Below are 13,180 nucleotides of genomic sequence, written 5' to 3' on the forward strand. Positions count from 1 at the left end.
CGTTTGTTATTTGTAGGCTTTTTAGTGATAGCCATTCTGACTGGTGTAAGGTGATACCTCATTGCAGTATTGATTTGCATTTCTCTGATAATTAGTGATATTTAGCATTTTTTCATGTGCCTGTTAGCCATCTGTATGTCTTTGAGGAAATGTCTTTTTTAGTCTTCTCCCCCCACCCCCCTTAATGGAGGCACTTGAGATTGAACCCAAGACCTCGTGAGTACAAAGCATATGCTCTACCATTTGAGCTATATTCCCATGCCCCCTCTCATTTTTTCATTGGATTGTTTGAGGGTTTTTTGTTATTGAGTTGTATGAACTGTTTGTATATTTTGGAAATTAATCCCTTGTTGGTCACACCATTTGCAAATATTTCTCCCAGTTTGTAGGTTATCTTTTCGTTTTGCTTATGGTTTCCTTTGCTGTGCAAAAGCTTGTAAGTTTGATTAACTCCCATTTGTTTATTTTTGCTTTCATTTTTTTGCCTTGGTAGACTATCTAGGAGAACATTGCTAAGATTTATGTTAGAGAATGTTTTTGCTTATGTTCTTGTCAAAGGGTTTTATGGTGTCATGTCTTATGTTTAAGTCTTTAAGTCATTTTGAGTTTATTTCTGTGTATGATGTGAGGGAGTGTTGTAACTTCATTGATTTACATATAGCTGTCCAGCTTTCCTAACACCACTTGCTGAAGAGACTCTTTTCTCTATTGTATATTCTTGCCTTCTTTATCGAAGATTAATTGACCTTAAGTGTGTGAGTTTATTTCTGGGTTCTCTGTTCTATTCCATTGATCCACATGTCTGTTTTTGAGCCATTTCCACAGTATTTTGATTATTGTAGCTTTGTAGTATTGTCTGAAGTCTGGGAGGGTTATACCTTCATCTTTATTCGTTTTCCTCAGCATTTCTTTGGCAATTCTTGGTCTTTTATGATTACATATAAATTTTAGGAGTATTTATTCTAGTTCTGTGAAAAATGTCCTGGTTTTATTTGATAGGGATTGCATTAAATCTGTAGATTGATTTAGGTAGTATGGTCATTTTAACAACATTAATTCTTTCAAACCAAGAGTATGGGGTATCTTTCCATTTCTTTGTATCATCTTCAATTTCCTTTATCAATATTTTATAGTTCTCAGCATTTAAGTCTTTCACCTCCTTGGTCAGATTTATTCCTGAGTATTTTATTTTGTTGGATGTGATTTTAAAAGGTTGGGTTTTTTTATTTTTTTATTTTTTTTCTACTTTTTTGATATTTCATTGTTAGTGTAAAGAAACGTGACAGACTTCTGTATGCTAATCTTATATCCTGCTACCTTGCTGAATTTATCAGTTCTAGTAATTTTTGTGTGGAGTCTTTAGGATTTTCTATCTATAGTATCATGTCATCTGCATATAATGAGTTTTACCTCTTCCCTTCCAATTTGGATACCTTTTATTTCTTTTTCTTGTCTAATTGCTATGCCTCAGACTTCCTATACCATGTTCAATAGAAGTCGTGATAGTGAGTATCCTTGTCCTGTTCCATATTTTAGTGGGAAGGCTTTTAGCTTTTCACCACTGAGTATTATGTTAACTGTGGGTTTGTCATAAATAGCTTTTATTATGTTGAGGTAAGTTCCCTCTATACCCACTATCATAAGAGCTTTTATCTTGAATGGATGTTGAATTTTATCAAATGCTTTCTGCATTTATTGACATGATCATGTGGTTTTCATGGTCAGTCTTGTTTCATGTATTCCACCACCCATTTCCACTCATCCCGTATAATTCTGAAACACATCTCTGTCATCATATCACTTCATCTATAAATATTTTAGTATATCTTTGAAAGATAAGGATTCTTAATTTTTTAACATAACAGTAATACTTCAAAAACAAATTAACAATTTCTTAATATCAAATATCCACCCAGTGTTCAAATTTTCAATTGTTCCATCATAGTTTTATTATTAATTTAATTTATTACAGTTTGTTTGGTTCAGGATCCATCAAGTTCCACACAGAAGGTAGGATTCTTGGTAACTTTTTGCTTTATATTTTTCTATTATATTTTCAGATGTTTTTATGATAATCATGCTTTATATTCAGGAAAAAAATGAAACAAATTTCTAATTCTTGAAAGCATTAATTTCATTCTTGGAATTACATGGTGATGTGCTGATTTCTATCACGTCTCTAGTCTGTAGGTTTCCCCTCTGTATCTCTCATTTTCTTTGCAGTTTATTTTTTGAGAAACCAGGTCATTTGTTACGTAGTTTCCTACAGTGTGGATTTTGTTTACTGTAGCTCTGTTTGTGTCATTTCATTTATTTCTCCGTCCTCTGTTTTCTGTTAATTGACAGTTGGATTCAGCTTAGGGCTTTTTCCTTTCAAAACTCCTTCGTAGATGGTGGTATGTCCTTCCATTCTTCCATTAGCATGTGCATAATGCTCTGTTGTCTCTCTATGATGTTAGCAGCAGCCATCAATGATAAATACCTGGAAACATGAATTCATTAGCAATTTTAAAGTGGTCGCTCTCTCCTCTTGATATTAATAATATCAAAATGAATAATGTTTGAAAATTACTGTCAAGGTTTAAATATTCAAAAGTTTACCTATCAGTTTGTAAACTTTTATTTAAAATTTTTCTGTCAACAAAAACATCATGAATAATAGTACAATCTGCCTCACAGCAGTTACTGAACTATATATTTATTGAGCTGTAATCATTTTTTAAATACAAGTCTGTCATTTTAATGTATATTATATCATTTATGTTGTCCATCATCTTCCAGAAGCACCTTTTAGAGTCAGTAATGGCAGGAGGAATGTAGGGTTTATTGGAAATGTGGAAGAAATGAGAATTCAGAACTATTGAGATTATATACAGACTGATTTATCTAGCTTTGGAGGGGGTGTCTTTTTTTTAATTTAAAAATTACTTTTTTTTTTTTTCAGAGGGGAGGTAATTAGATTTATTTACTTAACAGAGGTACTGGGGATTAAACCCAGGACCTCGTGCATGCTAAGCATGTACTGTGCCACTGAGCTATACCCTCCCCTCTATCTAGCATTTTAAAAAACATATTTCTATTAGTGGATGCAGGGATACCTGCGTATAAGGATGGTTAATGTTTGTTTCATTATGAACTGCCTACTAATAGAATCTAATGTGTCTTTTAAATTATAAAAAGTAAATTTTATTTATTATATAATAATAATGAAACTACCTAATGTTCTAGGAAAATGTTAGTTTATATTTATTTATGGAGATCGCCTGCATTGAAAATAGATTGGTAGGAAATGCATCAAAAGTTTACAGTGGCTATTTCTGAGAAAGTAGGATTCTTGGTAATTTTTTTCTTTGTACTTTCCTATTATATTTTCAGATATTTTTATGATAATCATGCTTTATAGTCAGAAAAAATGGAAACAGATTTCTAGTTCTTGGAAGCATTAATTTGATTCTTGAAACTACTCATCTACATTGATCAGTATCTTATTCATATTATAGTGTAAAGTCTCTCTCCCATCCCTGTCCCTAACCACCCAGTGCTCTTCTCCAGAGGCAACCAAATCAAGAAAATATATTTATATTTGTTTTCCTCCCCCTTTTTGCAAAAATCTTAGCAGTTTGACACACTTTTTTTTAATACCCTTTTCCTTTTTATGATTGCATAATTAATCAGTTTTTATTGGTGGATATTTAGATTGTTTTGAATTGTTTGTTATTACAAAGTATATTATCACTTGCACAGGTGAGTCACAGGTATTAATATCTTATTGGTACAAGTTAAGGATACTATAGATGCTATATTCAGATATACTTGCTGCTGAGGAAGCAACGTAGCAGATACTAACTTGATTTTTAGGCACCAGATCCAGCCACCAGTTTGTGGCTTGTGAGAGCAAGTGGCTTTTTAATCTGTCTTTAGTCTGAAAATTATAAAACAAACCAAAAAAGCCTGTGAAACAGATTACATTTTTTTCTTTCAGTTAACGGCTATGAAAGTAGTTTCAGAAAAATACTTATAATTGGTACAGTAAATTTTTATAAAAAGAACTCAGTATTTGGGAAACACTTGCATTCATTTAGTGGTTTTCTGTTTTATTTTGTCTTACAGTGAAGCCTGCCTACAGTTTTCACAAATCTGTATCCTTTCCATGAAGAATTGGTTTTATATATATTTTGCTTGAGTATTTACCTTCCTTTTGTTTAATTCTGACAGTTAGAAATTATTCATTCTTATTTAGAAACTCCTGCATTCTTGTTTATAGAAACTATGTTATTAAGTGTCCTTTGCGGTAGTACACTGTAGCAAATGGGATCATAGGGAGTATTTTTATTGTGACTAGCTGGAAAGCAGTATGGAGCAGTTTGGTTGGAACGTTAGAAGTAGCTGTCAAGAGGTAAGATAGATGTGAATGTTATGATGGATGAGAGTGTAGTGGGTGTTTTCTGCTCATGTATGAAATACAAATAAATCATAATTCACATATTACTTGCTCTGTAGGCATAATTATGTGGTAGTTGAAATTATTTTGTGAACATGTTAGCTGATAATGTGAAATTCACAAAGATGATTTATTTTGCTTTGTTTTCAATAGTATTCTATAAAATTATTCCCATGTTTCTCATGAATTGTTAGACTTAATTAAACTGTGCAGATCCTGTAGTGTGTGTTCCATCCAGTTTCTTTATTGGAGACAGTGGAATTCCCTTGGAAGTAATAGCAGGAAGTGTTTCGGCAGATGAACTTGTTACCAGAATTCACAAGGTTCGGCAGGTGAGAAGGAACATAATTTTTCTTTTTATAAACATTGGAAAATGATATATCAGGAACTTGATGTTGGAATGTTTTTGGAGCCACTCTGAATGTTCAGGAATTAGCTGTACTATTGAACTTAAAAGGTAGTAAATACTGTCTTTCTGGACTGGTTTTGAAAATAGCATTATGAAGTTAGAGGTACTTGTACCTAACACATAAGTGACTTCTTACTCTCTCTTCCCTTTTCCTCCCTCACCCAACCACATAATGCACATCACTGTTACTTTGTTACAAGACAGTTGCTATCACATTAAGGTCCCTAACAGTATATTGCTTGATGTGTTTTAAGGACTTCAAAAGTTTTTCACTTTAAGGACCTTAAAGTTTTTCACTTGGATCCACTTTGGGCAAATGGCTAAAAAACCTTGTAACTTTTTCCTTAAATTCTAATTTTAAGGAAAATCAGCAATGTGCTCTGAAAATCTTTATGCTCTTGTCACCTTGCAGTTGAATTTCATAATGTGATTTTGTCATATTTAGGCGTATACATTTTAGATTGATGTACTTGGAAAGTTTAGTACTCCTCCCTTCTATGGAGCACAAATTGACTTACTCATATTTTGGTCTCATTTGCCATGGTAAATTTAGATTCTTACCTGTAACTAAATTCCAGTGTTTTTTATCCCTAGATGCACTCATTAAAAGGTGAAACATCAGTGGCAAATGGCAGCCAGTCAGAAAGTTCAGTCTCTACTCCATCCACCTTGTTTGACCATAACAACACTTCTGAAAACTGTCAGTCCCAAAATGGAGAGCCTTGTGAGACACCACCCACTTCTCTTGATACAAAGTCAGATTCTGCAACAGGTAAGTTTTATGTACCCTTTTGGGTACAGTAAACACTCCTCCACTTCATTTTAAAGGCCATGAATTAATACCCTTAAAAATAATGTGTTTTCCCCCTTCACGTTCATTTAACTTAAACTGTAAGGCCTGTTTTAAATATATATGTTTGTCATTTAGTGGCAGAAAAGGATAAAATCATTGACTGTGTCCTTCAGACCCTAATAGGCAATGATCTAGAACAGCTGATAGTAGTAATTTTTGCTGCTGTGCTGTGCTTCAGGAACTATCATTATGACACTCATCAGTTTTATAAATCTCTTCTTAGCCAGAGGAGTTTGAAAGGGCCAAATGAACTAATGTATTTGGAATTGTTTTTATAACTTAAAAAATACTATACACATTTAAGAGAATTGTATTTGCATTTTTAAAATTAGAAATAAAAAATAATTGTAAAATAGAGCTTGTAGCAATAGGAGGTGTGACTGCAGAGGGGCTGATAGAAAAGGCAGAAGAGAAATTTTATATTGTATATTAGGGATCATGTGCAGTCCCTGGTCATGCAGAGCTGTTTTGTGTAATAATAGCTTTGTATTATGCAGTGTAGATTTTGATGAGTCAAGAAGTTAGATTATTAGTATGCTCCAGCATCCTGGATAGACCATCATCAAGCCTCTATTTGAAAACATTTATTGACGAGAAGCTCATTACCTTGCTAGGAAGCCTATTCTTTTGTCTAAGCCCTAGTTTTTAGAAAAGTTCTTCCTTGTATTGAATTGAAATTTGACGTTCTATACTTTCCTATTAACTTTAGTGGCTTAGTGCTACTTACAGAGTTACACGTAACACTCTGGATTCTGTTACATTCCCACAAAGAGTATTGATGTTTTTGTTTTAGTAGGCAATTAACTTGGTTAAACTCAAACAGACTGTCTTATCTGAGGTGAGTAGCATTTCTATTCTGAGTTCTTTGTAGCTTTTTTAGCTTCGTTATGGAAAATTTCAAACATACACAGAGGTATAGAAGATAGTATAAGAAGTCCCGTGAACCCATTGCCTATCTTCTATTTTTTTTTAATTCATTCTGTTTTGTTTTGTCTTTTTAATTTTGTAAAATTTGGAGAGGGGGAGTTCATTAGGACTATTTATTTATTATTAGGTTTTGTTTTTTTGTTTTTTGTTTGTAATGGAGGTACTGGGGATTGAACCCAGGACCTCATGCATGCTGGGCATGTGCCCATTTGAGCTATACCCTCCTCTCCTCCCAACTATTTTTAACTCATGGCCGGTATTGTTTCATCTACGCCCCCTTTTCCTCATCTCCTTGCCACTTACTATTTAGAACAAACTTAGGCATTGTATCATTAACATCTTTTAAAATGTTGGTATCTAAAAAATAAAGTTTAAAAAAAAACCCACAATACCATTATCCTTTATGAAACCTAGAAAGTTAATAGTAATCCCTTTTTATCATTAATTATCTGGGCAATATTTACATTACAGTAAATTTTTCAGTTTGTTTTAGTTGTAGTCAAATACATTGTTACTTGTTGATGAGTCTTTTATTTTCATAGATTCTCTATCGTCACCAGTGGTTTTTTTCTGTAGTTTCCCACAGTCTTGATTTGGTACATCCTCATGGTAACTTGTAAATATTCCTCTAAATTGGTAGTAAAACTACAGGCTTGTTTTACTTGTTTTATTCTGGTTCATTCTTATTCTTTCTTGGAAAGATCACTGTATAGGTGATGCTGTGAATTTTCATCAGGAGATACATTATGCCTGATAATTCAGTTATCTTTTTAAACCTAAAGACAGAACTTCCCCTAGTCAATTGTCATTATGTTTGGATTTTTATCAGTAGTTTTAGCTTATTGCCATCCATTTTTCTTTGTTTAGGATCCATCTAACTGAATTGTCATACACAGCACTTTTTTTCACTGGTTCACAAGTTATCTTCAAAAGTTTTATTATATTTTTTGCTGATATCAAGATATAAATATCCTTGGCATTCATTTTATTTACTAAAGAAAAGTGATTAATTTCCCACTGAACACACACTGGATGCCAGAGAGTGTCCTCTGGATAAGAGGTTATGCCACCTCTTCTCTAAGGGTTGCATTTATTGGTGTGCTGGCAAATATTTAACAAAAGGGTTTTTGTTTTGTTTTGTTTGTTTTTTTGAGTGAGGGGAAGCCCTTATTTATAGTGTTTGCTGCAAATAAATATTTGTGTAAATATTCCTGCTATGGCTGATTTCAAGCTACCTAGATGGTGCACTGAATGCAGAGGTAGGAAGAGATGTGTACCACTGGCCCTGCTTAATAATTCTAATATTTCTACTACTACTGTAGTAACTGCAGCAGTTCCTGTGTGTTAGTCTTTGTAGAAGTCTTAGCGTTGTACTTTGTTTAATTCATATTTCTCATAACAACTGTGTGAGGTCTCTGTCCCCGTTTTACAGATAAGGTGCAGTAAGTTAAGTAACTTACTGAACTGGCAGAGCAAGACTTAACCCAGGCTCTGTTGCTCTGTAATCCTTGCTCTTTCAAAGATCAAAAATGTAAAGAAGAGTTAAGTTGATGGTGAGTTAAGGAAGGAAATGGCAGCGGTTCTAAAAGGAAGTCCCAGACCGTAGCCTCCCTCTCCAGCAGGCTGGGACAAGGTTCTGTCCTTCAAGAAATTCTTTAAAGAATACTGGGGTAGGTATAAGAAGCTGCTCTCAGGAATCGCTGTGAGCTGCAGAAGCAGATTCCTCAGGCTGTGGTTAAGTCTGGGATCATACCCGGGGTCAGAGTTGGCCTCTAGAGCCTCACTGTTGAGTACTGTAACCACTGCCATATGTGGCCTTTTAAATTAAAATTAAATACAATTAAAAGTTTAGTCTCTCACCTGCACTAGCTTTATTACAAGTGCTCAGTAGCCACATGTAACTAGTGGCTGTCCTGTTGGATGCTGGACCATGCTGCTTTAGAGTGGAGCTCACCCCGGCCAGGCATGCTTAGTCTGCTTCTGTTGTATCGCCTCCTGCCAGGTGGATATTTCTTCATGTTTCACCTCAGTGGCTTTCACCTGGGTGACTGCTTTACTTCCCACTTACGTATTTTTATGTCTAGATCCAAACTTAAGAATTAGTAATAGCTCATTTCTTATCTCCTTTTCCATTCTTAGGGAAAATATATAATGCTTAAGAAACAAGATTACTAACAAACATTGTAACCCCAAAGATTTATACCTTTTAAAAAATTGGCACTAAATGTAATCTTTTTATTTATTTTTATTTAATAATTAAGGAGGAGAAAGTTCAGGCCATACCACTCTGTCTCAGGCACCTAGTGGATGTTCAAATCAGAGACCTACAGAGGACCTCACCGTCAGAGTTGAAAGGTTTGCTCTTATTTTTACAAATAGTATTTTGTTAGAAAGACAGTAGTTTTCAGTTATTTCACTAATTTGAATAAGAGCTAAAATTACACCGATGAAATTTTTTGTTACCTGACCAACTTATTTGTATCCATAAAAGTTATATTCTAGAAATAAAAATTTCTTCTGTATCTATGAAGTCATCGGTCAGCTCTAGGTCCGATAATTTTAAGAATCTCTTTATCATTGATATTTTGGTACATATATTTTCCATCTGTCATTTCTGCTTTTATCTCTCTATGCCATAGGGTAAGTCCCAGATGGGCAAAAACTTGAGCTAATTTTATGACTGTGCTGAGCCTAGGTTCCACAAAAGTGGGTGTCTGTTAAATTTTGTATGTTGTTAGTTGGTCTCATAATCAAATTTCTTACTTTTTGTGGTTTCTAGTTTTTATTTTTAATGATAGTTATCAAATCATAGTCTTATACTACAATTCTTAAAAGATACATGACTTAATGGTAAATGGATAAGCAGAAATATTTTAAAATCTTAAAAATCACTCAGTGTTACATGGAAGTTAAGAAAAATTACTTAGACTTGACATCTTCTTGTCTGCATAGATGTTATGGGGAAACAAGGTTCAAAGTGATTGCTAATGTTGGGTATTTGGCTTGGCTCATGGTTTGGTAAAAATGAGCTTCATTTCAGCAAAACCTGGATTCTGATTGTTCTTTATAGGAATTGGGCCAGGGCTGGAGTCTGGCGGTACAAAAGCAGGGTAGATCTCTCACAGCCAGAAGTGGTGTATGGCTGGAAGAACAGCACTAGGGGCTCATCCTCTTTTGTTTCTTTCGGTTTTGCCAACACCAAACCCACTACCATGCCCCTTACTTGTACCACCCTGGGATCCTGACGGGGGAGTGAAAGTGAACAATCAGGAAAGGATTTCAAGACTTGGGGGGAGTGAGAAGAAACACGGCAGGTTTCTTGGTAGAACCAAAGTGGTTATGCCAAGTTATAACTCCCCTCAGCACTAAGATGTTTCATGCCTTTTTTTTTCTCTGATGTGTTAACAATTAATATTTCTTATGCTTTATATTCATTGGTCCACAAATTGCTCCAAATTTGCCTGGTGGAATCCCCTTCATGCTGGGTCTTAGTATGTCCTATTGACATCCTTTTTGTGAAAAAGAAATTTATAGACATTTTGCTGAATTTTTCCTCTGGTGTTGTTCTAGTGCACTATTCATTTTCCTCACCTAAACTGCATCATCTCTTTGGGTTCTAAACCATCGTTCTCTGAGCACTTCCTTGATTTCTGGCACAAGTTATTCAGCTGAATTTTAACAAATGCCTATGCCTGTGTGACCCATATCCCTCTCAGAGAAAGTGCGTAAGTTTTTCAAAATTAAGATGTAATTCACATACCATAAAATTCAAAGTGTTTACAGTTCAGTGGGTTTTAATGTGTTCCCAACATTGTGCAGCCGTTACCACTGTTTGCTTTCAGAATCATTAGTTTTTAGTTGATGAACTTCTCACAGTTTGGAATCAATTTTGGTATTATTAATTTTTATAAATGTTAGCCTTCAGCTTTTTGCTTTTATTTTTAACAATTTTGTGCCATATTCTTGTTTACTTCTGTATAAGAGATAAAGCATTTGTAAGTCATTTATTGATATATATGTATTTGAAAATGTAGATGGGTGTTTTAAAATCAGTATCTGATGAGTCAGGAGAGGAAAGGGCACTAGTGGTAAGTAGGAGGTGAGGCACTTAGAGCTGGAGCCCGGCTGCTGAGGGCGCCCACCGACTCCTCGTGGGTTCCCCTGGGGGCCAGCGACCGGGCAGGGAAGGTGATACTTTTCCTTCAGGAGCTTTTGTTTGTTTCAACATTTCCCCAGTTGTTTTAGCTAAAGAAATCTATGAAATGTACTTTGCATTAATGTGATATATCTCAGTTAATGTATTTTTTAAACTTCTAAAATGCAGACTAACCAAAAAACTTGAAGAAAGGAGAGAAGAGAAAAGGAAAGAGGAAGAGCAGGTAAAGTTCATGTGCCTGGCCTTGTCCTCCTCCTCCCTTAAGTAAGGGAGCGTTTGATTCCCTGTTCAGTTTGGCAGACGTGGGATGGCTTCCTGGTAATACAGTTCAGTGTTACAGTGTAGTGATGGGAATTACCTGTCTTCTGTAAGTAAGGTCACAGTGTATACTTTTTTTGTGTTCTTTTTGTAAGTTGCTAGGAATAAATTAAAAGGCAGTAAGCCTTTTACACTGAGTAAAAGGACTTGAACTAAAATTGATTTGATGCAGATCAAAGTTTTAGTTCCTTATTGTGAAAAAGAAATTCGTAGACGTGTTGCTGGATTTTTCCTCTGGTGTTGCTGCATGTAGGAAGGGTATCCTGTCCTCAAGCCCGAATAAATGACTGCCTTGTTGTCCTTGGAGGGCGCCATATTCCCCTTAGAAACCAAAGACTTGTCTGAATTTTTTTTTTTCAAATTACGTTGACATTGACTACATCATAATCTTAACAGAACCACTGGCAAAGACATAAATTGAAAGACATTTGACCATTAACCCATGCTGTTACCACATTCTACTAGACCCCTACATTTTGTGAAGTTGTTTCATTCCTATAACTGTACCCTACAACCAGCTTTCCATGCATACGGGATAATGTTAAGAGTGGATTATTAAATTTTGGTTTTGTCTCATAAAACTTACTTTTTCTTTCATTCAGAGAGAGATTAAGAAGGAAATTGAGAGAAGGAAAACTGGAAAAGAAATGTTGGATTATAAAAGAAAGCAAGAAGAGGAACTAACAAAAAGAATGTTAGAGGAAAGAAACAGAGAAAAGGCAGAAGATAGGGCAGCTCGAGAGCGTATAAAACAGCAGATTGCGCTGGTGAGTATTAAGTGTATTGTCCGTGCTTGACTCTGGAACATTTGTGAAACTGTTTTTCCATGCACAATGGTTTTTGTTTACTACCAGACAGTGCACAAGAAAATAGTAGATTTTAGTGACTCAGGGAGTACTAATTCCCAGTTTCCTTTTACTAGAAATTGTGTGTTGAATTAAAATATAGTTAAAGTTGAGATGAATTTTTTTGAAGTCATTTTTCTCAGTGTTATGTTAGGAATTTTATCAGTTGTCAAAAGGTAGTTTTCAAAGATTCCCTAGAAAAGAAGCTAAGAATTTGCTACTTAGCAATTTCCTCTAGGCATAAGCATTCTTTCTGGAGACATTCAAAGGATTTAGTCATATTAAATAGAAGCTTAGGCTGGTTTGCAGCAATTGCTTTTAGAATTAAGCACTTATAGTACATGTGGAAGCCATTCCTACCTTAATGTTGTTTGTTCATGTAATAAATATTGATTTCTACTATATGTCAGACCTTGTTCCAGGCTTTAGAGACACAGTGGTGACCAAAATCAAGTCCTCGTTTATTTAATAACAACTCTGATCCTTGACGGTTGATAAAACTAAAAAATATCAGATTCAGAGTGATGAAGTTCATGTGTGGCCTTAAGAAATTTCATGCATATTTGTGTTCCTTATGTTTGGAAATGTGTAACTAGATCTTTCTGGTAGTGAAGGATATTTAGTGTCTAACAACTGTTTTAAAGGACCGTGCAGAGAGAGCTGCTCGTTTTGCAAAGACAAAGGAAGAGGTAGAAGCCGCTAAAGCTGCTGCCTTGCTGGCCAAACAGGCAGAAATGGAAATCAAGAGAGACTCTTCCACGAGAGAAAGAAGGTACTTTATTTCCTGCTAAAAGTCTGTGTGTCCGAGGCAGCTGAGGAGGATAGCAGTTGTGGGCTGCTTTTTAACACTGATGTGTTCTGTAGCTCAATAAATGGTCCAAGAAGAACATATGGATTAGTTTGGCAGCTGCCAGTGGTTTTTTCATTGAATGTGAATGTACAACATAACAGTACTAAATAACTGATGTTGAAAAGAAAGCTGAAGAAATCTCTTTTCAAAAGACAGAAAGCACACACATCAGAATGACTATAGTGAGTATCTCATTATAGAGTGTCATTGTGTACTGGGATTCTTTAGTTATCAGAATCTCAAGTCAAGCAGGATTAAGCAAAAGAGGGAAACCATTGGCTCTGCAGCTGGGAGCTACGTGATAGACTTGGCCAGGCATCACTCGGTCCAGGAATCTAAAAGATAGCATTAGGACCTTTTCTCTCTCTTTAATCTCTTGGT

The 13,180-nt window shown here is 35.0% G+C and overlaps 1 protein-coding gene across 2 annotated transcripts in view; it reads left to right on the top strand.

The window, feature by feature from the left end:
- Positions 1 to 13,180, top strand: part of UBXN4 (UBX domain protein 4) — a 30,550-nt gene that overhangs the window by 8,200 nt on the left and 9,170 nt on the right. For both annotated transcript variants that reach the window (XM_006196125.4, XM_072960882.1), the window contains exons 3-9: positions 4,111 to 4,139; positions 4,655 to 4,773; positions 5,445 to 5,622; positions 8,892 to 8,985; positions 10,955 to 11,009; positions 11,707 to 11,871; positions 12,594 to 12,721. In XM_006196125.4, coding sequence (XP_006196187.2) covers positions 4,111 to 4,139; positions 4,655 to 4,773; positions 5,445 to 5,622; positions 8,892 to 8,985; positions 10,955 to 11,009; positions 11,707 to 11,871; positions 12,594 to 12,721 — 768 coding nt within the window. The remainder of the gene's footprint in view (positions 1 to 4,110; positions 4,140 to 4,654; positions 4,774 to 5,444; positions 5,623 to 8,891; positions 8,986 to 10,954; positions 11,010 to 11,706; positions 11,872 to 12,593; positions 12,722 to 13,180) is intronic.

Source organism: Vicugna pacos, chromosome 5 (assembly GCF_048564905.1).
Source record: "Vicugna pacos chromosome 5, VicPac4, whole genome shotgun sequence".
Taxonomy (NCBI): Eukaryota; Metazoa; Chordata; class Mammalia; order Artiodactyla; family Camelidae; genus Vicugna; species Vicugna pacos.